At 47.1% G+C, this 27,300-nt stretch overlaps 1 protein-coding gene across 2 annotated transcripts in view; it reads right to left on the bottom strand.

The window, feature by feature from the left end:
* Positions 1-26,918, bottom strand: part of LOC146191906 (uncharacterized) — a 28,348-nt gene extending 1,430 nt beyond the window's left edge. For both annotated transcript variants that reach the window (XM_084600002.1, XM_084600003.1), the window contains exons 1-3: positions 26,804-26,918; positions 19,056-19,282; positions 2,785-3,049 (exon numbers count right to left, since the gene is read on the bottom strand). In XM_084600002.1, the coding sequence (XP_084456128.1) occupies positions 2,785-3,049; positions 19,056-19,282 (492 nt within the window). In that variant the 5' untranslated portion in view covers positions 26,804-26,918. The remainder of the gene's footprint in view (positions 1-2,784; positions 3,050-19,055; positions 19,283-26,803) is intronic.
* Positions 26,919-27,300: the final 382 nt, after the last annotated feature.

The raw sequence follows: 27,300 nt of genomic DNA, 5'->3' as shown, positions 1-27,300 counted from the left end.
CGCAGATTCAGACCGTAGCATCACCATGCATGGAAGTGAAAACGGAATAGAGAGACACCTTGAAGTATGCAAGGTGAGCCCTTCTACAGCATCTCCAAAAGAGATCTGAATCCCAGGCCTACTTCACACTTAACACTGTCAGTGTCCTATAGCTTGACTTTCGAAAGCAAGCGGTTAAAACACCGTAATTATATCATATCGTTGCCATTAGGTGTAGTTCTCGTTTGGCGGCAACCCGTTTGCTCGCGCATATTGAAACAGGATATGCTCGCCATTTTCATATTTTCCCTGATGACTTTATGGACACGCTCGTAATGCTAGCGCAGAAGCTTTTCACATTCCTTCTTTGAATACCGCCTGGCCTGCGCTCTATAGTGAAGTATTATGCTCCGCAAATGCCGAAAGCGTTGTCACAGAATTCGGCTTTACGGGAGCTGTATGGCATTGTCTGGTTCAGCCTATTGTCACCATGACTGATTAAAAATGTGCTCCTCAAAGGTTGGAGCATGGGTTCCCTACTGCAGCTTCCTCTCGAACATAATCTGCGCTTGGTGCATAATCTGCACAACAGAGGCTTCTCTGTATATTTCTAATGGGTGCTTTTGCACATGGATGTCATTAGCAGCACGATCGCAGACTGTCTTGTCCATAAAGTGCTCTCTGGGAATCCATAAGATAACGTCCGTGAAGATACCAAGAAAACCTTCAGAGAAACGGTTCTCAGCCATTGCAGTACCATGTGAAGTTCACCCAACAACTCATGTGTGACCGGGGGACTAAAACGAGCCCAGCCCACTTTACTGCATGCATCGCATTCACGTCGACTCTGTTCATGCACCAGTGATGGTGTACAGGCGTATCCTCATCTCCACTATGTTCTACATGTGGTGTGTGTCGTGATATCGACCATTGTCTCAAGTGACGCCTAGTTTACCACGCGAAAAGATGTGGGCTGTCCGCTACCCTAAGTAGCCCCTCAAAATTAACTTCAGGACATTGTTTACGGGCGCGGGAACCGTTCGTATAGAAAGGGGAAATCAAGCGTTCTTTTAAAATTTCTCCGGGACTCAGATCTGGACACCAGACGGTGACAGCAGGGTTTGACTATTGACGATTGTGGGTGATTGCGAGTGATTGTGTGCATATCGATGATCAACCAGCTCTCATATATGTGCCGGATGTGTACGTAGACCTTATTTAACATTTGAACGCCGCTACGGTGGGACGATTGCCGGCAGAATCTGCGGGGTTAATCCCATCGGTATAGCTCGCAACAATCTCAGCTCAGCTCCAGCTGGTAACTTTAAAACATTTATTAAACCCTGTCTTTTGTGTTTCGAATAGCTTTTCATTCCGTGCGTAAAACAAGAAACGTTAAAAAAATGTAACGAGCCAGCAGCATGAATGCTGCCTAGCATCTAAACAGAGAATGAGTCTCTTGCGTACCTTGACAAACATCGTTACCATAAGGAATTTTAAAAATCCTCTCGCGCTTACCTCTCACTCTAGCGGTGAAACTGCTGCGGCTTTACCGGTAAAATCGCGTTGAGCCTGAGGCTTCGTAGCATTTTAACACAACACTGCTTGCCTGTTTCGGCTACGCATGATGAAATCATGGAATCGTCTGCCCTGCGATCGGGGAAGCGAAAGCTGTGAGCGCCTAATTTACGCCAAAAGAAAGACGTAATTAGGCATAAAAGAGCGGAAATGACAGGACGGAGGCAAGAACTCAACACGACGCCACCCTGTGTTGTCTTCTTGCCTTCGTCCGGTCGTGTCCGCGGTTTTATTTTACAAATAAGCATATTTGTTTAACTTGTGTAATTGCAGAATACGAGTTAAAATGCAAACCGCGTGTCTACTTTCACCGTAATCAATCCAGTGGTTGAGGCAGGAGGGTATTCACAAGCTGCTACGATAATATCAGCTGCTTTGGTCATCTGATGAGAAGAGAGGAGTCGCTGGAGAAAGATTTGATGTTGGGAAAGGTTGACGGTCGCCGGAGAAGGGGTAGGCAGCGAACGCGATGGTTAGATGGCATCCTCAAGGCACTGCAGATGAAGTTATGTGATGTTAGGAAGATATCGGAAAGCGTGGCGTGACATGGTCCATAGGGTCACGAAGAGTCGGACATGACTGAACGACTGAACTGAACTGAACGGGCTACGTGCTTTCACATGCAGACTTTAACAGCCAGAACACAGTATTCGGGCATGTTGGCGTTACTGCAGATTTTATCAAAGAATGCCTGTTTCACAGCAAAGTTTCGCCAACTTTAGACACTTGTTATTGTTCTGGTACGCGTTATGCGTGACCCGTCCTTACGCGCAATAATCCTCCGCAATAAACATCTCTTCCTTCTTGTATAATTTAGTACTAATAGGTCTCCCTTCGTTCAAGACGCCTTTTTTTATACATATATGAAAGCTGATATTTCGGACCGCCACGCGGGTGGGGTCCCCTCCTTCCTGTTCAGGCTAACATCCTACTCGCCTCAGTAATATGCTGCAACTTCAGCTGAATACCTCCCAACTATTCGAAGGTCATGGAGAACTCATACCACATTTTCGCACACACACAACGCTGTTATTATTCCTCCTGTCGTCATAATAGCTCCTTTCTTCTTGAGAGCGTTTGTTTTTATTCGGACTCGGCGAATCAGCAACGTTTCTTCTTTCTAGAAGACCTTTGTTTTTAGTACAAGTCTCTAACGAAGTTTTTTAGTGTTTTATTTTTCATAACGCTCTGTGCTTCGGAGTCGTCCCGACTCACGCATTCGCCTACCTTGGACCATCCGGATCGAATTAGCAGCAGGCAGTTGCTTGGCAACGGTCCGTTCTGCGCCTCCCAGCGCAGCACCTCGGCGACGGGCATGAGGTAGCTGGCATTGCGTGCCGCCTCCTGCTGTACGTCGATGAGGGCGATGGGCACCATAAGCAGCCGGTCGAGCGGGATCTCGGAGGCCGACCAGCCGCGCTTGTTGAAGTGCCGAGGCGTGTCCATGTGCGTGCCACCGTGAGTGGGCGTCGAGATTTCGTCCACCAAGACCCTGCGACACACGCGAGGGGCACTTGTAATAACGCCAACTACTCTCAACAGTAGGCAGCCAAAAAAAAGGCAGCGTTCCTCGGCCTCACTCGAAGGAACTGCAGTAACTAAAAATAAGGAAAGAAAATGAATATGTACTTCTAATGCCGTAGCACACAATGAGCGACCAGAAAGGAATGTCCTCCGTCTGCAGTAAATCGCCAGGACATCATGCTAAACGATCCCTGCCTCTCCTAATTTTCTTTGTCTAGGGAAGTTAAGGTGGGACAAGCAAGAGCTCACTGGAAAGCTTTTCCCAGCATTCCTCAGTTCCAATTAAGCCCAGCATGGTTATATACAAAGGGCACAGAGTGAACAAAATTGGCCACTTGCTAAGTATCACTGCTCTTTGTTACGCGCACAGAGCTCTCAAAAAGGCCACAAAGGTTTCGCTATACTCTTTTAAGCAGATTCAAGTTCAAACACTTTTCAGTCGCTTTTTGACGTAGTGCCCGCACTTCGCTGGCCTGTCGCTAAACGACAAGTACGGAAGCCGTAGGCACCGTAAGTGATCGACGTAACTGGCGTCATGTGAAAGGAAAGGTTATGGAATTTTACACATAATTAAAGTACAGGTCCCACAAAAGTATTACAGCGTTTCGATTGAGCAGTGAGTTTATCACTCTTTATATTACGGTTGGCCTCCAGACTCGCAGCATGTTAATCTTTCATCAGCTCGCGCCATCTTCTGCATTTCTCGTTAAAATGCCTTGTGAGCAAATGGCGTGCAAGAGAAGTGGCGTGCAAGAGAACTGTTTCACTTCTCTGTGAACACTTACAATCAACGGCATACAATTGGAGGGACATATGCCGTCGTTTCGAACCTCTGCCACAAACTAGCCTCCAGATTACTAGCACATGGAACGCTGCACAAAAGAGTTGCGTCAAAATTTAATACGAGATGATGGGATATTTTTAAAAGCGAGAGCTTTTACTACAGTATAATACAAACGTGAACTAACGTCATTTAAACGGAGTATTCAGTTGCACGAACATTAATAAATCCCCCCACCGAAGCTTCATTGAATGCTTTCAAACACCCTTCATACTAACGAAATTCAGTTATTGCTCATTTTAGTTCTATGAACATTTTCCGCGGCGTCATCCTGTTTCTCCTACGTCATACTGAGTACTTCAACGAGCATAACCCGCACGTTTTGTTGCATATCTTTACTCAGACAAGCACGTTTAATTACTATGTGATGAAAAGGGGCCGTCATTTAGCTTTAAACTGAAATAAACAAGCTTGTAGACAGCCGAATCCACAGCTGGCTTTGCACGCTTAATCGGCTCTACAGTCGTAGTAACCCTCCATAGCAGAGATTCTGCACTACTAGGGCTCTTAGCTCCAAGAAAGGCGTACGTATGTATGCTGGTTAACCATTATCTGCAGAAATAAGATATGATCTGTTTGAAGAAAATGAGAGCCTTTGCTGCTCAATAGATCGCTGTGCCGGACCAGGTTCACAGGAGCTTTAATACAGTGGCTGTGCTCAAGACCACTGCAGTCTCGAGTTAAAAAGGGCTGCAAGGAAGTTACTCCATTCTTCGCTTGTAACTAAGCTCAATGACATATAAATGAGTTTAGATATGATTTCAACACCTGATATTTCTTGGAGCTAATGGAAACAAGCTTCGACGCACTTATTTCAGTTAAGCGATTCTTCACTTGAACACTTTTTCTGAAGGTTCCTCGAGCTTCGTTCAAGTGACGTTTCACTGTACTCCCCTCTTCTTCGCTGTGTGCACAGTATGCACTTGTTTGTCCTAGAAGCGAGGCGAAACGACGTGGCAGCTATAACATCACATAGCCGCCCTGCCGTTTCACCGCCGCCGCAACCAAGGTAACCTCGCGCCCTCCTCCCCTAGTCACGTGACAACCATGAAGTCACTCAACCGCAGCTACGCTGTAGCTGTGGCGTTCCCTCTGTCTGATAGCCTGCGCTGACTCCCAGCTGGGGCCAATAGATCACAACGGATTAAACGGCAGCAGTCATCATGGGTAATTCAGGTTAGACGCCTCGTGAACTCTCTGCGTCTCAGAGGTTACGAAGACGAGAGGCCGAATCGGATCATCCAGTGAACGTATCTCGCCGAGAGGCTACCGCACGGAGATTAATAGACGTGGGTGAAGCAAAGCGTGTCGCCGAGGCCTCGAAATTACGTGAAGCCCGTTTCATAAAACGTCGCAATGACCATGCCGAACGCCGCCGAAGACGAGCCGAGTCAGATGCCCCGCCATCAAGTAACAACCAAGTCTAGTGGGGTTGAACCTTTGCCTCATTTTTATTGCATTTTTTTTTAGATGCAAGCGCTAGACAATATTGAAGGCCCTAAACCACCGGATTAATGTTTTTGCCTTAATAATTTCAGCCACCTTGGATATTTAACGTGAACAGAAGTCATACAACACGCGCAGACATTCTGCGTTTTGCCGCATTCGAAACGCGACCACCGTGGTCACAAAAGACTAAACGCAGAGTGCATCCGCGTCGCTTCCTGTCCACTCTTATAGCTCATGCCATTTATGAGGCAGGTAAGGCTTTCACCTTGATGGCACTCTGTAAAGAACCATTTATCATCCATTTTTGTAACAATGTAATTTTGTCTGCAGAAAAAAAACAGTAGACGTAACTGTCACACTTCTCCGTGTATGGACATCTGAACTACACTGTACCTGAACCACGAGGAATGTGGGATTGAAGAATGTGAGAAAAAGAGATGCAGCAGTAGACGGCTCCTGAATAATTTCGCCCGACTGGGGATCTTTAATGCGCAATGAGAACATAATGCACACGTGCGCTTCCGTCAAAACGCGGCCGCCGCGGTAGGGTTCCATTACGAGAGTTCCGATTCAGTAGCCGAGCGTCTTAACCGCTGAGCCACTAAGACGGGTTCCGCTGCTGTCTGGAGCCCAGTTTCCGACAGCTGCGTCTTCTAGCTGCAGTTCTGTGCAGTGTTTTAGTGCGAAAGCGTTCATATGGACGACAAAGCTGAGCACCGATCTTGAATCTTGTGTTCCTTACTCATGATTGGTCCACCAGATAACGACGTCCCACTCCACGAGGCTTGACGCGGGCAATTCAAACAGAGCTTACGCACGGTATAATCAGTCTAAACAGGCTAAACCCCGGATAATTTATGATGTTGCTCCAGCCCCAAGCTGGATTCCTTCAAAACGCTGATTGATTGAACCATGTATTACATGCAGCGCGTTTCCCAACTACACGCGTGCCGAACAATGATTCTCTCAGATAAAACTCTGGATCCTTGCAGCTCGAATGTCGTACAAAAATGGCAGTTGTTCGTAAGTATTTTTTAATACCAAACTTGTTTGGGACACTTGTCTGATTCGATCAGAAGTCGAATGTTCCCATTGTATGCGGTGGAAGCAAAGCAAGAGAAGCCGCTGCCCCAGCGATGGCACTGGCAGCGCCATTTAGTACTGTTCGTAGCAACCTTCCGCCGAACACGCCTCTCCTTTTATTGTGACATTTGTTGCAAACAGCGCCAGATAGCGCCGACAGTGTCATTGCTGGGGCAGCAGTGAGTTTGGTTTTGCCCCTGCCCCATACGATGGAAACATTCGACTTCTAATAGAATCAGGCAAGAGCCCCATACAAATTTCATATTAAATAATAGTGACTAACAAATGTCATTTCTGTGCTAAATTTGAGCTGAAAGGGTTTTGTGGTATAACAGAGAGAAGCATTATACAGCAAGCATGTAGTTGTGCAACGCACTGTATATGAACGCACATTCTTCCCGCAACAATATATGCCATCATCATCATCATCATCATCAGCCTGATTATACCCACTGCAGGGCGAAGGCCTCTCCGATATTTCTCCACTTAACCCGGTTCTCTGCTAGCTGCATCCACTTGACCCCTGCGAACTTCTTAATCTCATCCGCCCACCTAACTTTCTGCCGCCCCCTGCTACGCTTTCCTTCCCTTGGAATCCAGTTTGTTACCCTCAGCGACCATCGGTTATCCTCTCTTCGCGCTACATGTCCTGCCCATGTCCATTCCTTCTTCTTAATTTCTACTAGAATGTCGGTAACTTGAGTTATTTCTGTGACCCACTCTGCACGCTTTCTATCTCTTAATGTTACCCCTACCATTTTTCGTTCCATAGCCCTCTGGGTTGTCCTCAACTTAAGTAGAACTCTCTTGGTTAGCCTCCACGTTTCAGCCCCATAGGTGAGTACAGGCAAGATGCAACTGTTGTATACTTTCCTCTTGAGCGATACCGGTAAGCTGCTAGTCATAATCTGCGAGTGCTTGCCAAATGCGCTCCATCCCAATTGTATTTTTCTTGTTATTTCCTTTTCGTGGTCCGGATCTGCGGTTACTACCTGTCCTAAGAAGACATATTCGCCTACTACTTCCAGTATTTCGCTACCTAATGTAAATTGTTGTTCCTTCCCGAGGCTGTTGAACATTACCTTAGTCTTCTGCATATTGATTTTCAAGCCTACCTTTCTACTTTTCCTGTCTAGGTCATCAATCATTATGTGCAGTTCATCCCCCGAGTTGCTTAGCAAGGCAATGTCATCAGCAAATCGCAGATTACTGAGGTATTCTCCATCTACCCTTATCCCTAACTGCTCCCATTCAAAGTCTCTGAATACTTCCTCTGAACATGCTGTGAATAGTACTGGAGAGATTGTGTCTCCTAGCCTAATACCTTTCTTTATGGGAATTTTGTTACTTTCTTTATGCAGAACAATGGTTGCTGTGCCGCCACTATATATATCTTCCAGTGCTGGAACAATACATGTGTAATGATCCTATTAGGAGTATGCACTACTGATGTGTTACTAATGAAAGTAAATCTGATTTAAACAGTCTTTACCTGACGTTTAATGCTAACCAATTGAAGCTGTTACTTGGATAAGAATTAAAAAGTAAAAGTAAGTGACCATTTCTTATCGCTTACTTTGCAAGCACCTTCAAACACAAGAGTTGAGAAAAGACACGCCGTTGGGGAGAGAGAGAGAGAGAGAGAAAACTTTTAATGAGCATATAATCAGTAAAAATTCGCAGGAGCTGGGTGGTCGGTGCCCCTAGTCCAGGGCTCCGCTGGCAGCAGCTGACTTGCGTTGGGGAGGAAATGCGATGACCCGTTCGGTCCGGTGGCAAGCAACTCCTTTTTCTTTTACTCCTTACATGTATGTATGTATGTATGTATGTATGTATGTATGTATGTATGTATGTATGTATGTATGTATGTATGTATGTATGTATGTACGTATGTACGTATGTATGTATGTATGTATGTATGTATGTATGTATGTATGTATGTATGTATGTATGTATGTATGTATGTATGTATGTATGTATGTATGTATGTATGTATGTATGTATGTATGTATGTATGTATGTATGTATGTATGTATGTATGTATGTATGTATTGTGAGCCTTCCGTGGATGTTCTTTAATTTGTACATGCAATGATCTTCCTCTTTCATTTGTACATACCATCATCATCGTCGCGCGGCGCCGGCTCCGGCACGCGGCTGGGTTTTGTCACCGGATTAAAACGCTAGACAAGGCATCGCTGGCCTTGCCGTCACGACCTTGCCGTCTCAACCTAGCCTTCTTTCACAAGTGGTGGAGGTCGAATTCGATCCCCTTGCTGCCTCTCGCTGGAGCTACGTTCCGGTCGCCGTTTGGCAACTACCACCATAATCATGTCCACCGAGAGCAATCCCGACCCGGCCGGACCCTCTACCTCAGCTGCACCGATGCCTCCGACTCTGCCCACACGTCAACGCGACCCACCGCTGTTCGCTGGTCGTCGTGACGAAGACGTGGATGACTGGCTTGACACATATGAACGCTGCAGTGCCTATAACCGGTGGGACGATGCTTTGAAATTCCTCAACGTTTCGTTCTATCTAATTGAGGTCGCCAGAAACTGGTTCATTAGTCGCGAACCCCACACTACTAACTGGACCACTTTCAAACAGCAATTCCGCCAATACTTCGCCGACCCGGCAGTTCGGACTGAGACCGCGAGAAACAAGCTCGCTTCCCGCCGTCAAGGTCCCGATGAATCATATGCGTCTTACATAGAGGCTGTTCTTGCACTTTGTCGGCGCATTAGTCCCACCATGACGGAACCTGAACGTGTGCACCACGTCTTAAAAGGGATCAATGCTATGGCATATCACACCTTAGTTGCCCAGAATCCTTCAAGTGTTGATTCAATTATTACGACCTGTCAACGCCTCGACCAGCTGCAGTCCTCTCGATTACAGCCCGGCTTCGCAACTGGTCCGACCTCTGCTGACCTTGATCTGCGGGCAATGATTCGAGCAATCATCCGCGAGGAGCTTCAAGCCCTCAATCCTTTCTGTCGACATGGCTGCGATCATTCTTCCGCACCTCCTAATGACGCCGTTCTCCGTAACATGATTAAAGAAGAGTTAGCTACCGTCTTGGCGCTGTACTTCTGCAGCGTGATGCAACATCGCGTGAGAAAGTGATTGCCTTTGCCAGTCGGACTCTCACTCCAGCTGAAAAAAACTACACCATTACCGAGCAGGAGTGTCTCGCTGTCGTCTGGGCTGTCCAAAAATTTCGCCCTTACCTATACGGTCGGCACTTCACAGTTGTGACCGACCACCAACTCTTTGCTGGTTGTCTTCACTCAAAAATTTGACAGGCCGACTTGGCCGCTGGATCCTACGCCTGCAAGAATACCATTTCGACGTCACTTATAAATCTGGTCGCCAACACCAAGACGCCGACGCTCTCTCTCGCTGTCACCATTCGGAATCCCCTTGCTGCTTTTCTTCCCAATTCATTTCCACCTCTGACCAGAGCCGACCATCTCTTTGCCCGACTTATATCACAACCGTTTGTTTTGACGACTCTGAGAACAAGCACGCTCTCCGCTCACAGCAATTAGCCGATGCCTACTGCCGTCCTATCATCGACCGCCTTATCGGCGCTTCGGACCCTCCCAATGCTAGGCTTCGCCGACAGCTTCGCAATTTCAAGCTCGAAGATGGCATCTTACTCCGCTACGTGTATTGCCCTGATGGAACTCGCTGGATCCCAGTCGCGCCGCGTGTGCTTCGCCCACGTATACTGGCGGCTCTCCACGATGACGCTACTGCAGGTCACCCGCGTGAGAAAACGATTCTTTTGGCCTGGCTTATCTTCCACCGTTGCCAAATACGTCGCATCCTGCCCTCTGTGCCAACGTCGCAAACGGCTGACTTCTTCGCCCGCTGGCCTTCTACAACCTCTTCCTTGTCCCACCACGCCATTCGACGTAGTCGGCATCGACTTATATGGTCCCCTACCTCTCTCCTATGGGGGTAACCATTGGATTATAACAGCTGTCGACCACCTCACACGCTACGCTGAGACAGCACCTGTACCGACTGGTTCTGCTGAAGAAGTAGCAAATTTATTTTTGCGATCAATTGTATTGCGTCATGGCGCTCCTCGGGTGCTCCTAAGTGACCGCGGTACAGCCTTCTTATCGAAAGTCGTTGCCGAAGTTCTTCACGCCTCATCCACCCTTCATAAGACAACCTCAAGCTACCATCCCCAGACTAACGGTCTGACTGAGCGATTTCATCGCACCTTGTCGGACATGATATCAATGTACATCACACCAGATCATCGAAATTGGGACACTATTCTACCATTCGTCACATTCGCCTATAATACAGCAGCACAGCGAACTACCGGTTACTCTCCATTTTTCCTTGTTTACGGCCGTCCTCCCACTACAATTCTCGACGCTTCCTTCTTCTCTACGCCCGACTACTCCACATCAGTACCTACCCATTTTTTATCTCGTGTGGCCAGATGCCGTCATCTTGCCCGCCTCAACACGGCAGCGTGCCAGGAAGTCCGCAAAACTCGCTATGATTCTACACATCGAGTGGTCTCTTTTCGTCCTGGTGACGAAGTACTGCTTTACACACCATTGCGCAACCCTGGCCTTAGTGACAAATTCCACCACCGCTACGTAGGTCCCTATGAGGTCATAAGCCAAACTTCTCCAGTGAACTACAAAGTGACGCCTGTTGATCCCCCAGCTGATCCACGCCACCGTGGAACTGAAATTGTTCATGTGTCTTGCCTGAAACCGTTTGTGCGCCGCGATGCATCGGTTAGGTAGGAGCGGCCAGGCTGGCCGCTTCCGACCCCCCGGGCAGATCGTGTGAGCCTTCCGTGGATGTTCTTTAATTTGTACATGCCATGATCTTCCACTTTCATTTGTACATACCATCATCATCGTCCCGCGGCGCCGGCTCCGGCACGGCACGCGCCTGGGTTTTGTCACCGGATTGAAACGCTAGACAAGGCATCGCTGGCCTTGCCGTCACGACCTTGCCGTCTCAACCTAGCCTTCTTTCACAGTATGTATGTATGTATGTATGTATGTATGTATGTATGTATGTATGTATGTATGTATGTATGTATGAATGTATGTATGTATGTATGTATGTATGTATGTATGTATGTATGTATGTATGTATGTATGTATGTATGTATGTATGTATGTATGTATGTATGTATGTATGTATGTATGTATGTATGTATGTATGTATGTATGTATGTATGTATGTGCATGGTTTCGTTTTGGTTTATGGGATTTAACATCCCAAAGCAACTCAGGCTATGAGAGACGCCGTAGTGGAGGACTCCAGAAATTTCGACCACCTGGGGTTCTTTAACGTGCACTGACATCGCACAGCACACGGGCGCCTTGCTTTTCGCCTCCATCGAAAAGCGGCCGCCGTGGCCGGGATTCGATCCGCATTCTTGGAAACAGTAGTCGGGCGCCATAACCACTACGCCACACTGGTGGGGTTGTGTGTGTGTGTCTATGTGTGTGTGTGGGGGGGGGGGTTGTGTGTGTGTGTGTGTGTGTGTGCGTGCGTGCGTGCGTGCAGTACGTATGTCCAGTTGCAAAGCACTCTATTCTTTTCATATTTTCCACGAGCCGAAGATTTCTTGAAAGAGAAATTCTCTTTGGATTTAGCCCGTGTTTGTTCCGGCGTCCAACAACGAACGCGCAGCATGAAGCAACAAGAAGAGAGTTTATTCGAGATTGCTTGCTGGTATATATAGCCACAAACGGCTGCATGATAACGGCCAGAACGCATGCGCGACTGATGCAATACAGTTTTTTGCTCGGTTACACCGAAAACAATGGCGACGCGGCTCGACCGCCGAACAGGTGCATAAGAACTGCTCTATAAAATGAAATAGCCGGAGTTTAACTAGACTTCAGTCCATTGAGACTTGCGAAAGCACTAAGTGGCACGTTTTTGTCTGGCTATTTAGGTTTGAGAGTGTGGCACAAAGTTTGACGAAGTTAACACTTGCTAAAGTTAACACGTTAACAGGTCTTTAGTTGATCTAGTTTTTGCGAAAGAAAAGACGTTGCACCTGTCTCTCTTCATGCATGGAATTTGAATATGCTTATGTGATCGGTTCAAATCAATATCGCTAACTAGCCTCTAACTTGACTAGCAGATGGATGTTAAATAGGAAGATTAATAGTGTGACATCACTGCACAAGGAGCGGTTGCGTGACATTTCTGATGCAAAATGACGTTATATTTTTTTCGACCCTGCATGCGTTAAACGATTTTGCTGGACCCTGAACCTCCGGATGAATGCTTTCATCACCACAAAATATCGCCACAAATTAAATTGTTAACAATGTTATACCGCGGACACAGGTGAGGTGATAATCATCATCATCATCCGGGCTATACCCACAGCAGGGTGAAGGCCTCTCCCATATTCCTCCAATTAACTCGTTCCTGTGCTAGCGGCATTCACTTGACCCCTGCAAACTTCTTAGCCACATCTGCCCGTTTAACTTTCTGCCGCCCCCTGCTACGCTTACCTTCCCTTGGAATCCAATTGGTTACTCTTAGACACCATCGTTTACCCTCTCTTCGCACTACATGTCCTTCCCATGCCCATTTCTTCTTCTTGATTTCTGCCAAAATGTCACGCAAAGTAGCTCAGTTAAATTACCAGTAAGTTTAAGACAAGCCTCCAACCACTCAGCCGGAGCAAAGATGCTGTCTCTCCTTGAGGCATCAAGAATAAAGCCGGCAGAGACAGAACCAGCCGCCGAGTGCGCTTGTTGGCATCAACAACAGTTAGGCAATGTAATTTGTTACAAAACATAACAAGAACGTTGCTTACCCTTAAAGTTCTCATGGCAATAGCAAAAAAAAAAAAAAAGAAAGGTATGCAACCTTACCTAGTGTCAGTTAGTAAGAATACAGAAAAGGAAGTATTTATGTTTGGTTTACAACACAAGGGTAAACCACAGCAGCAAAAACGTATTACAATCACTTTTCTTACTTTGTAGAATGTAGAACGAAGAGAAGATAACAACACTGGCAACGTACAACAAATAATCTCACAATCACCGAGTATTTTCCAAATATGCGCTATTATTACCACCTACTCAATACGCACCGGTCTTCCGCTCTCTTTTTCCCATCTCTCTCATGAGTTCTAGCTCCTTCGTGGGGTATACAACAACGTTGCCCTTTCTTGTTATCCTCATCTTTGGATAAACGTTGCAGAGGCGCATATGACGACGTTTTCTGGTGATGCTTAATGCGAGTGTACATTGCCGTTTTTTTTTTTTCTTGGGGGTTTGAATGAAGTGTACAGAAATGAGTCTATGCATTTCTACATAAATTAAATTAGCGCAAGTCAATCTCTTTAAAAGCAATTTTCTAACATTCCGTAGCGATAATGATCTAACAATGTTCTTATTCCACAATGATAAGGCCGGATCCTAAGACAAAATTCCTACTTGCCTCCTGAGTGGCTTGAGCAGAAAATGTGAGCAGGAAGTGATGCTAAAATTGTCACCTCATTTCGTGTAAAAGTTCTCTTCTTTGTGCACCGTTCAAGGTGATGTCACGCCATTTTCATTCCCGTTTAGCGTCCATCTACTAGTGAAGTTGGAGGCTAAATTATGGCAGGGATTCGAACCGGCGACATATGTAAGCCAACTTCAATGCCGTTAATTTAGGTATACATGCCCACTGAGAAGTGAATCAACGCTGCATCTTTCAACACTAACCAACACCTTTCTTTTCCCACAAACCGAACTAACTAAAGGCGTTTAACCCTTTGCAAAACTCTAGCCAGTCTCAATGCTAAACCACCAAGCAAAGCCAAGCAGTGTTTTCGCACGTCTTAATCGGTTTATTGCAACTTCTAAGCCATTCCTTGCTCCAAGTAAACTCCACTCTGTCCTCCTCTATTTCTTTGCAGAGGTGACGCAACTTATCGTACATGGCATGCGACGCAGCCCTATTGTCTTAGAAACGAAGTAGCGGGCGAACAGCTAAACTTAGTAAGACTTCCTTCAACGCGGCGTACTACAGGGTGCCACTGCATGCCAGCTAAGTTTAGGTCATCACGCGGCTTTCGGCCGAGAAATAAAACGCAGAGAATAAGACCCCCCTCTGAAGGGGTTATTTTCTGAGTGTGCGACTCTTGCCTTCCTCTGTGCGCGTTGTCGGGGACTTCTCCGTGCCCCTTCTGACAAGGCAGGGAAATGACATCGCGCTTTAACTTTTATGTCCCCTTGCGTCTTACGCAAGGAATCCGAGAGGATCATATTCCATTAACGATCTGTCGCTAAATTGCGTTGACAATCGTGCTGGAAGGTGTTAGCACTCATGAGCACTTTATTTTTATTAACAATATAAAATTTGAAATACAGGAAATACAGGGCATGATCAAGGAGTGCAGCATGGTTCAAAAGTACAAAAATTAAAAAGCTTTATTCAGCATAAAAATGGTAGTGTAAATAAATCATAAAGCATTTTAATGCAGTCAAAAGTAAATGCCCGATATATCCAATTTTGTAAGGGAGGCCGTTGAAAAACATTTGACTGTTCGATCCTTTTCAACGGTAGGCAAATGCTTGTCAACTTGCTTCGCTCGTAAGTACTCGGCACTTGCAGTGAGAGCCTTTTTCTTTCGTTAAGGAGTTTATGTCACTACAAAACGCATTCTACATAGATGGTCGTGCACAATCTTCGCTGCATGCATAATTGCGCGAGTGGGAAGATAGGCCACTACAAGCCTCTGTTTCCTTGGAAAAACACCGCGCGAGTGGAAAAAGAAGCACTAAAAGAAGACACTGCCCATAAAATACTTGGGATTAATAGAAGTTTCCGTTAGGAAAAACAACACAAAAAGAAAAGTTTATGTAACTCTCACATTGTGGTTTCCCATGCAAGTACGCAGAAAAATTTGTAGATTGGAATTTAAAAAAAAAAAAAAACGTTGAGCAAGACAAAATAGATAAAAAGGAGTTGGTAGGTCAAGAACCTTAACAAAATACATGAGATTTCTGAAGGGTAGTTTTTTCTTTCTTTTTTTTTTTGAAAAACAGGGCACACAGCAGGCGCGACACGTGTCATACGGACACCACCTATTGTTGTTCAGTGACACTCGCTCGGATACATACGGCCTATAAGGTGAAGTTTATTATTTACGCAGACGATGTCACAATAGGGTCTACTAATAAAGGCCTTGAGAGACAAAATCTTTATTTGTAAGAGGCCCTAATTACACTAGATGAGTACCTATACGATGCAGGTCTGGAGCTATCACCCCAAAAGTCCAGCTACATTCATGTTGAAAATGAGATTGGAAGAAAACAATTGGCAACGAAAAGAGTTACGCTAAAGATTGAAAATCAGGCCTAACAAGTACTTGGCTAGATATTCATAAATCTGACAAAGGGACCCAATGGCTCCATAGGATGATAAAAGTAGCTGCAACTTTCTTGCACTTGATAAAAAATATTTCGTCAAGGGGAGGAGAAGCCCTAATGGAGATAGACAGATAGACGTACAATCGATGATTCAACCCAGGATACTATACCAGGCCCAGTTCCAAATACTAAAGAGACAACAGTGGGCAGAGTTGGAAACAATAAATAGGAACGCAATGCGCACAATAACGGCCTTACCAAAACTTACCTCCATCCTTATTCTTCAGGAATTTGCGCAGCTCAACACACTGACAGAACTCATTGAACAGCGAGAGGCAACAATAAATATGAAGCGAAAGTATGTTATAACCATGGCGTCCTTGACCAATGCGGTGACAACGCATTGGTCAATAATGGCTGATCCTTCTCCATGGGAGTTCACGACTATCACAACGAATAAAACGACTAAGCTACGTCTTAAAGATAAGCCGGCGTCTAGCCCTCTGGTTGCTGTACTCCCAGGAACATGTATTGCATATACAGACGCGTCGATTATAGAAAATGGCGGCAGAACAGCTGCTACCAGCCCGACACACGAAGAGCTAAACGTACATAATGAATACGAAACAGAACATCCAGACCCTCTTATGATGTAACTTTATGCAATCCGCGATGCTATGATGGCCATAAATAAAATAGAATCCCTAACAGAAGCCCACATCTATACAGACTCCTTAGCCGCCTTAAAACAACGAAAGAGTGACAAAGACACTATGTGTTACCCAAGAGATCCATGCACTTAATAAGGAAACAAAGATACGCCTTCAGGTACACTGGACACAAGATAATGCTGAAAACTCTGAGTAGAGAAAAGCTGACAACCTCGCACGCCAAATTCCAAATTTTAATGCACCACCCACCAAGCTACATTTTGATGCCCGCTCTGTTGTCCCCATACTAGCATCCTCTCTGCAGAAAAGCACACTTGCCCTCATCACGCCGTGTGCTTACCCCCTCCCTCATAACTTAACCAGACTGGAGGAGGTATCCCTTAGAAGGATAAGGACTGAGGCTGCCCTTACCCCGTCGGTGCCATGCCGATGGAGCTCTATGGACTTGTGCAGGGACAAGGGCGTCAAGGACACAGATTCTCCAGGAAGTAGAACTGTAGGCAACGAAGCAAGGAGAATTTCTCCCAGAAGCAAACGGACAACACTAAAAGCAAAAGTCTTCACTTTCTGGCAGAAAACGATTGACATGAGTTTCTATAGTATGCATTATGGCAAGTTTGCGAAATACAAAATATCAGTACCAATGGCACATGGTGAAAATGTCGGCTTTGTCTGCTTGAGGCCTCGGTCGGGGAAGCCGCCACCGTCAAAAACATCGCCCCCAATAGCCACAACACCTCCAAATATAGAGGCCCGCCCACTGACCGCCACCTTCGACCCCCATTCCCACCCCCCTAGCTCAGCCCTCTAGAGGCATCACCCAAAACCATCTCAGCACCTAATATGGGAGCCCACCCACTCATTACCGCCCTTAGTCTATCTTCCCACACACCTGCACCCTTCACAAGCGCCGCCCACAGCCTACTTAATCACCCCTTCCCCTTACAACTTCACCCGCAAGAAAATTATGTTGGATTAGAGAAAAAAAAGCATTCGCTGCAGTAAATATATATCAAATGAATATTCGGGAGTGCAAATACAGCTTATTTCTCGCTTTCGTGCATCGGGATTTGCATGACCGTCCCTTCGATGTTTTACCGTATTACCAACACCAAAAATTTCCCAAATTTTGCCCGAACTAAGAGTTCCACTCCTGGCAATGTTAATGTTCAAGTCCAAGTTGACAGCCCCTACTAACTCGGTCGTGTCACGTGGTGTGGTGACGTCATACAGCCCACCGACTAGTCACTGCCCAGACATGCCACCTGCCACATGGCAGAGACATGCAAGAGGCGTCTTCGCTCACAACGCCGACGTCAGACTTTACAGAGAACGGAGCCTTAAACGCTGTCGTGTTAAACCGTTTGTACTCATGTTCCCTAATGCTGGACCTAAAATATCAAGGGGCCCCCCAACACTTCCACTGGTCCTCAAGGGGTACCCGGCACATCCATGGCTAATAATCACTGCTCCAAAATATAGTGGACACGAAAAAAAATTGGAAGTAACTACTTAACATCGATTTGTGCGCACTCATACGGCTGCAAGAAATTTTTGTTCAAAACTTCTGACATTTTCTGGCCCTATCATGCCAGAAAGTTTCTTTTCTGATATATGTTTTTAATTTTCTTTTTTCTGTGCTTTAACAGCTTTTTCTGTTTATAACTTCGCGGCTCACTTGTTTTTTCTATATACTAATAGGTACCACTAACTCACAACAAGGGGGTGCCAATATTTATCCTCTTTATTATAAAATTTGTTGCGTAACTGCTGTTCAGACAAAGATTCCGTTGGTGTCATACCATTTTGCTTCCTATTTAGCATGCAGCTACTTTTCAAATAAGAATCAGTTTGCAACATAAATTGAACAGGTGACACATGCACCTCAAATTGCTTGTCTTCCAGCCAAGGTTTCGGTTGGAAAACAGAGAATTACAGTTTCTTTTTCTTTTTGTGGACGTATTTCGGTAAGTGGCGCACTGCACTGTATGGGAACAGAAATTTTCTTTAGAAATCACTATAGTTTCACACACATTTTATTTTTCATTTTAAGCAGCCTTGCTTTCTTCCCTTGGCTGTTATAACGTTGATGCTAACGAGTAACTAATCTTTTGGCCCTTTGAGAGGCATGGAGACTCGCATTTTCTAAGAAATGCGTAATATACGAAATAGTATTTGCCTAACTTAAAATTATACAGTGGCTTGGCTACTGAGCATGCCCAAGTGGGGGCGTGTCCTCCACAGCGGGTTTTCCCTCTTCTGAGTCTTGCCAACGGTTGCGTCGATTTCTTCGACGCCTTCACTACACACGAGAAGCATGCTCCGAGGCAGTAAGCATCGCAAAAAAAAAAAAAAAGAAAGAAGCAGGAATGAAATGTCGGCAGATGCTAACGTATTCTTTTCCACGGTAATGTTTCACAACATTCTTATGCTTAGTACGTGGACAAGGATAAGGACGGACTCGTGAATAAGGATAATAATACAGAGTGTGTACACATCGTTATTATTTTCGCCGTATTGATGACAATGCGGCAATGCTTTACGTACCAGTCCTCGACCTCATTGGATTGCACGGTGGCATTGATGCGGAAGCGGCCGTCGTCGTCCCAGTAGACGGTACGGTCGTTGTAACTGAAGGACAGATCCACCACCCGACGGCCGGCCCACGATGTGGATGGATCAGCACAGAACTGCTGGCCGAACGCGGGCCGCGAAACAGCTCCCAGAACAACCGCGCACATGGCCAGGCGGACGAGGACGCCTCCGCGGATCATCTGCATGTGCGAATAACCATCTGCAAGCGTTGTGCTAAATCGCCAAGGGAACTTGTCTATGAGGCAGCTTCTTTCAGCATGACGTTTCTCAGTGTGTTCGAACCATCACCATCGACCCTGAAGACATCCATTGAGCAACAAGAGCATCTCCATTGATCTTTAATGGTCCCGCACTATGCCAGCAGTGGTCACGTATCCCACCAGCAAACTTTCCTACCCCCCGTACTCACTTGACTGTCTTACGTCTTTGATTACACTTTTTCACTAATAGGATTTACTATGTTTTCCGAAGCGATCCTCACTTTAAAAAGTTGCGTGCACATTACATGCGCATCACCCAACAAGTGTAAAAGGGGGGGGGGAGCCTCAGTTCGCAGGTCGAGCCAACGTTTCGTCAAGTGGACCTGTCGAAACGCTGGCTCGACCTGCGAACTGAGGCTTCCCCCCTCTACCCTTGTTCAGTGCTCCTTCATACCGTGTAAGTCATCTTCTTCCTCTCGTTCTACCTATATGCACACCACTGAGTCATTTTTCTTGTTTATAGTCAGGTAAGATATCACACTGCGAGATGTCACTGTCCCATTATATAGTCAAGAAGAAAAGCGTATGTTCTCCGGGTATCTACGAAACTTTTTGTGGCACTTTAGACCACTAAAGTGCGATAAGACGAAAGCCTTTGTTTCAAACTTCGCTGATTCCTAGTTTTACTGCGTCTGCTTCTGTAGGCTGTGTGGTGCGGCGTTCTAGGAAGTGCTGAATGAAAGGCGCCGCATGGACACCTGGATTGGTATAACGCGATAGCATGAGCTACCAGCTAACATATAAAGTCCCGCTTTATCCGAGCGTGTCTGCGTGGCCTATGAGTAACGTGAATGCACGGGTCCTGGGAGGCTTATTGTGATATCATCCTCCCATATGACAGGAGAGACCCGAGTTGGCAGCTCCTGCCAAACGTAATGTCAGGAAGGCCTACGTCAAGTTAGTGCCCGGCCATGTCAGCTGCCAGCTACCGCCTCTCTCGTAACAAACCCGTATTACGCTCCCCTCTGGGGGGCGTGGACCCAGGGTGGCCCACCTTGGCCTATGGTGGCCGTCATCTTGTTTGGCATCACGTGACCTAGGGTGACCACAAAGTGTGACACCTTCTGCGAACGACATTATAAGCCAATAAAATATTTCGTCTTAAAACGAAGTGCTTCAGTCGAGCAGCGGTAGGGCGGCTGTTCAGCTCAGACCCCACCAGTCAGGCAAAGGCAGTGAACAGGGCCTGGTCTTCAGCGAATGTTTGCGATTTACTCTAGGATGCAACCATGACGAAAATTCTCAGTATTTTTTTTTATTTTGAGGGTGCTGACACGCCCATGCCAAAAAAAAAAAAAATCTGACGACGGTGTCGGCCATGTCGTTGGCTTTAACGTCGGCGGCGTCAAACAGTTAAGTTTCTTAGCCTCGAAAAATTCCAACCATTCCTGTGGGCATGTTGTAGCTAGCAGGTTACAAAGACCCAGACGCTTTCACCCCTCGCTTAAAGCCTCGCAGCCTAGAGCAGTTAGGAGCATGCCTCTGACAGGTGGTAGTTATCACCTGCCAACTTGACAGGTGACCGGAAAATCATAGATCAGAAGTGCATGACGCGGCGACGCTCATTTCTCTTTCGTCTGTGAAAATCGCCGGGCATGTGACTTGGAGGCGTGGTTTGTGACTTCACGAAACCGGATAACGTGGTGGAGTTGGAAGGATCAGTGAATTCAGCCAGCTCCTTTCATGTGGAAGGGTGGGATGGAAACCGAACACACTGTGCCTCAAAAAATCACGAGCATGCTACTGAGGGAGGTTGCATATGCGAGAGTGTCCACTCCTCCGTCCACATATGGCTATAACAATTTCACTGAGCTCGAAGCCTTCATCTCAAAGAAATGCCCACTGCCACAGGGTATCATTTTGCGGTCGTGTCTCTCAAAAGGAAATTGCCACCACACAATGAATTATTCAAAAACGAGCACTAACGTCTCTGCCATTTCTTTGCATAAGAGATAACATAGTCATGCAGCGTGATGTAAAAAAGTACCTGTGTCGTGTATAAGTCCCATAAATCCTAATAAACAGCTGCGAATTTTTGTTTCATTTGTTTTTCCCTCGGGTTGTGCCACGACGTGGATGCACAAATGTGAATATAGCAGGAAGGAACACATATTTCACCCTTTTGCGGCTCGTGGAGCGTACCCAAGAACCACTTCGTCGTGTTCCGTCGGCTCTTGGCCTGGCACTTGATGATGCCATAGCTACCTTATCCTGTGCGTTCCTCACTGTAGTCCTAACAATCTGTAAGAGCTTTCAGCCATTTAGGACAGTGTACTTTGATGGAGGCGAAACGAAGAGGCGTCCGTGTGCTGTGCGATGTCAGCGCACGTTAAAGATCCCCAGGTGGTCGAAATTACCCCGTAGCCCTCCACTACGGCTCCTCTTTCTTTTTTTCCACTTTCACTCCCACCTTCCTCCCTTCCCTTACGGCGCGGTCAAGGTGTCCACAGAAAACAAGTGAGACAGGTACCGCGCCTTTCCCTTCCTAAAAATCAATCAGCCTCGGACTGTGTACTTTAAAGAGAGGGACATCATAATGGGCTGTGCGGAACACCTTAATAAAAGGCTCCGGATCAATTCAGACCACCCTTAAACATACGCAAGCTTATGTCCACAGCTTTCCAGCATGCAAATGATGTGAAGGAGTTTTCTAAAGGCAAGGTTACAGCCACGTATAACCCCTTACCACCTATTTCAGGGCTGCGAGTAAACCGTCCAGCAGAATTCCTAGTGGACAGTTCGTGCGCTTGCACGAGGCTGCGGACGCCAGTCAGTGATATTGGACATTGCTGACCGCGCCATGCCGGCGTCGAGTGGCCAAACTCTAGGCATGCCCACATTTGGTATCGCGGCACGGAAACCTGACAGATACCGACTACCCCCTTGGGACGGGACCTGCGAAAGGGCGAAAGTCGCGGGAGAGCTAAGAAAGGGGGCCAGCGGCCGCGGAAACCGGGAAAGGAGGCGCAACATGGAGCGAAAGGGCTTAAAAGAAGAGGCGAACGGGAAAGCGAGGAGGGGGGTGTCGGGGAATAATTTCAGGCAGCGAACGAGACGGGCGAACGAAAGACGAGCAGGGCAGAAGACTGGGGCTGCGCTACGACCTGGGAGCCCGGGGTCTGGCGCAGCTGTTCAAGTTCGGTCCCTCTCATCTCGCCTCCAGGCCTGGCAGCTCATCCCACCGCTAGCTGAACGAAGGCATGAGCGGCAGCATTCAGCTTTCCACCACCTGGCCTTGACAAAAGTCCAGCCATTCTTCGGAGCCCGTGTCACACCACGCCGACGCAGCCCAGTGACGGCGAGCAGCAGAATTCGGCATTCCAACCCTACTTCGGAGCCCCACGTGCCGCACCACGCCGACGCAGCGTCGCAGCCCAGTGACGACGAGCTACTGGCAACTCGCGGAGGTCGCACGGCTCGATTCTTCTTCACGGACGGGGAGACAAGGAGTGTTCACACCGGCGTGCGACTCGCTTCGCGACAACCCCCTCTTCGAACGAGATTTGAACGAAGAGCCGACTCTCGCGCCTTTACGGCCTCCGCTGCCGCGCTCGGGGCAGATTAATTCGTACTCATTTCGGGTATGAAGATGTGCAATTATCAGCGAGGAAGATCTTATTGTTACCCCATATTTAGGGCTGTTTCGACAGCCAAAGCGCTACTACGAAGACGGAAGCGGCGGTGGTGCGTACGCTGTTGTTTGGGGTTTCGCGAAATAGCAGATCACGAAATCGCCTCATGCCCGAGCGTCGAGAACATGACCAAGAATACGGGTAAAAATGCAAAATAGTACGCTTCCCTCTTGCAGTGCTCCTTAACATGTGTGCCCAACAACTGCGGGCGCGGTAAGTCGATCGTACACACGCGCGCATGCACTCTTGAATTTTCCCGCCTTGGAAAGAGGCAGAAGCGCTGCGGATTGGCTCAGTAGCTTTGCGACTTAATTGAAGTCGCGTCGAAAGAAATCGGTCAGCGAGCGACTCCCTCAAACTAACGGGTCGCTGGTGACTCGTTCGGGGGTACCTCTTCGTGACTAATCGCCCCCTCCGTGACGAATCGTGTTGCGCGACCTTCGCGAGTCGTCGCCAGTGTGAACCAGCCTGAAAGCGAAAATGAGGCAGTTGTTTTGTTTAAATATTTAAAAAACTATATCCCCAATCTGTGCCTCCAGCTCCTCAGGCCTAGTGTGGACCCAGAACCATTTTAAGTAAATCGAGTCATCACACTAGTAGCAAGTCGCCCAATCGATATCAGACAAGGCGATAACATAGCAGGAATAGGATATCACAAATTTCTTCGACCATTTCATCACTTTAGCTGTTTACAAGAGCGGCGCAACGAAGATTTATTTTCTTCTTAAACCACAGTGGTTTGCCATGCTGTATTCATTCACCGCCATTTGGCGATGCGGCTTTGAGTGCCACATTACACATCTCATTCTGCAGTGCACTGACATTCAAAGGAATGGCGAAGCTGCTAGAATTTTAGTTTCGTCTCATGCATGCAAAAATTCATGTGTACTGAAGACACCTTCCTTCCCCAAACCGATCATGAATGGCTCAGGCGGGAACACGACTGATCTTGCGCAGTGCCGAAATATTGTCATTCGGGGACCTCCCCCTGCGAACTAAGGTCGCATGGTTTTGTTCAAAAATGTGCCCTTTCATTCCTTGACAATGACATCGCTTTGCATGTCGGGCGAAATTGTGCGCAAATATATATATATTGTAGTGTAATCTTCATCGATATAACCACTGACATGCGTCGCGTGCTGCCGCTCTCAAGGACGAAGAAGTTGTTCGCTGCCTTGCTCTTTCGCCACGCCTGACGCTTCGCTGTGAGTCTCCCCTGAGCGGCTGGAATCACCTGGGTTCACCGAATAAACACACCCCTACAATTGGTGGAGGTGCTGGGTACGTTCCCATCCACCCTGGAACTTAGAAGCCGCACGTTGACCACTGCTTCCACCATGCCAGACGAGACCACCTCGACATCGGCGCCCCTACCAACCACGGTACTGTGTTCTGGCGTTCTACGGCAGCGTGATCCATGCCTCTTCAGTGGCACGGCTGACCAAGACGTCGACGACTGGTTGTCGGCGTATGAGCGTGTCAGCAGTTATAACAGATGGGACGACACTATTAAGCTAGGTAACGTAATCTTTTACCTGACCGACGTGGCGAACCTCTGGTTTCGCAACCATGAGGCAGACCTGCCATCTTGGTCTGCATTTAAGAAGAATTTTTCGGAAGTGTTTGGCCGTCCTGCAGTTCGCAAACTCCGAGCAGAACAACGCTTGCGTGAGCGCACACAGCATGCCGAAGAGTCATTCACAAGTTATATAGAGGACATCGTTGACCTGTGCAAACGTGTCGACCCAGTAATGTCCGAAGCGGCTAAGATCGGACACATCTTGAAAGGTATCTCCGAGGACGCGTGTCAGATGCTCTGGCTGAAAAATCCTGCCTCCGTCAGTGAAGTGATTAAACTTTGCCAGAGCTTCGACGAGCTTCGAAAGCAGCGCGCTTCTACCCGGCGGTCCGGTTTTAGAGACGACACCATTTCTACACTAGCACTGGGTGGTTCTACTTCATCTGAGGACAGCCCTTTGATTCAACAGATAAAAGCCTTCGTTCGCGAAGAGGTCGCCCGCCAGCTATCCCTGGTCCCTCAATTACAAGACACTGGTCGCCTTGTTCCTGACATGGCTCCGTCTTTGGCCCCTACCATACGGCGTGCCGTGCAAGACCATATCGCTGATGTCCTTTCGCCCAGTTCCGTGCTCTCGCCCAGCCCAGTGCTTCCGACCAGCCCCGTGCCACCGCAAGTAACGGAACCACTAACGTACGCCCAAGTTGCGGCCAGGCCGCTAATGCCAACCGCACCTGTTTCCTACCAGGCCGCCCCTTCCAACCATCCTTCACCATCGCCTGGGTCGGCGTTCCATGTCCGTATTCCAAGGGTACGCCAACGCCCTACGAACCCTTGGCGCACCGCAGACAACCGGCCAATTTGCTACTCTTGTGGGCTGCCGGGCCATGTAGCCCGTCTTTGCCGCCAACGCCTTCCACCTTCTTGCCCTGACCCCTGGAACTACACGTACGACGCCGACCAGCCCTCGCCGAGAACTCAACCCGGTTCCGAGTTCGTTCCTCGGGACAATCAAACGTATACCTCTCGCCGATCATCTTCCCCTCGTCGCCGTTCACCATCACCGCTTCCCCGACGTTCTACCGGCGCTGTTGAGGGAAACTAACAGTCACAGTTCCCGGGGCAAGAACTGCGCTTGGTTCGAACTCTTCAAGTCCTCCGTCTTCTCCCGCAAACGTAATACAAGTGTTCGTCGACGGTGTCGCAATACTCGCTCTTGTTGACACGGGCGCTGCCGTATCCGTCATCAGTGAATCTCTTTGCCGTCGTCTTCGCAAGGTGACCACCGCACTACCCGACTTTTCGCTTCGCACCGCTTCATCCCAGCGCATTCATCCCTCAGCAGCGTGCACGGCCCGTGTTCTCATCGAAGACGTCTTATACACCAAACTGTAGTGTGGTAATCTTCATCGATATAACCACTGACATGCGTCGCGTGCTGCCGCTCTCAAGGACGAAGAAGTTGTTCGCTGCCTTGCTCTTTCGCCACGCCTGACGCTTCGCTGTGAGTCTCCCCTGAGCGGCTGGAATCACCTGGGTTCACCGAATAAACACACCCCTACAATATATATATATATATATATATATATATATATATATATATATATATATATATATATATATATATATATATATATATATATATATATATATATATATATATATATATATATATATGTATATATAGCGCTTAAGAAGCCAGCCCAAATTAGCCCTAAACACATACCAAAAGATATCAAATGCATCATAGGATGCTACACAGCGACTGAAGAAAATACCACACTTAGCGCTCAATAAAAAAGTCTAATAAACATTAGTTTTATTTGCGCAAGCAAACGCAAACTTTCCGCCTTGCGAAACGGGCATACAAATTTAAGCGGAGACACTGAAAATAAAGCGCTAAAACTGATTGCTTATTATAATACCAGGTTTCGATCTTTATGAAAACTATAGTCTAAGCTAAAAAAAGTCAAAAATTAAAGGTTGCAATTTTTTACCATACATAAATTTTTTCCCGTCTTATTTATTTGCTTAAGCTTAATACGACATTCGCCCATTCTCTAAACCGGGCCTTGCATCCCTTCTTTGATTTATCGTAACGAATAAAAAGAAATTTGTGGCTGAGAAAATTCTTGTGTGGTGCATAAAAGATCGAAGATCTCTCAGATGCATAAGCAAGCTCTTGGGTAGCGCCGCTGCGTCTAAGACACTCGACTCCAGATCCGTGCTTATTTTTTTCTAACGTTTTACTATCTGCTCGTACACCCAAAGCACCAGCATCGTACTCACGTTCTGTCGGCTCTGCAGTCTCTTTTAGATGCCTGATACTATTTCTTTTGCCTTTTGTCCCACACTTGACACAGGCCCACTCGGCTTAGCGTCTTCGGGCCGAAGTCCAGTTACGGAACTGGTGCTCGGCTGTGCGATATAGAAAGTAATATGATTTCAGATTGAACGGCCACCGAGTCGTCCTTGGAAGAAACTGGTTCCGTGTCCGTCAGCATCCGCTACGCCTCATCCTCTCACTGCTCCTCATTTTGCGCCCGATATCTATTCATCGCACGTAGTAGTGTAACGGCAATAAATAAAGAAGTCGAACATTCTCCAACTGACTTAGTAGGCCGTACCAGCGCATGTCGAGGAAATATTCTTCCCGATAAATTTTCACCTTTTTTCTCTATGTCGTTCTATACTTTTTGCCTCTGGCTTGATGCAAGATACGCGTTTTATGCTTGCGCTGAAAGATATAGTTATAATAACCAGCATAAATGTTGAATGCTGTCATG

The sequence above is a fragment of the Amblyomma maculatum genome, chromosome 4 (assembly GCF_055883805.1).
Source record: "Amblyomma maculatum isolate TAMU_Amacu chromosome 4, ASM5588380v1, whole genome shotgun sequence".
Lineage (NCBI taxonomy): Eukaryota > Metazoa > Arthropoda > Arachnida > Ixodida > Ixodidae > Amblyomma > Amblyomma maculatum.
Note: the sequence above shows the minus strand (reverse complement) of the source record. Positions and strands in the feature narration are given on the sequence as shown.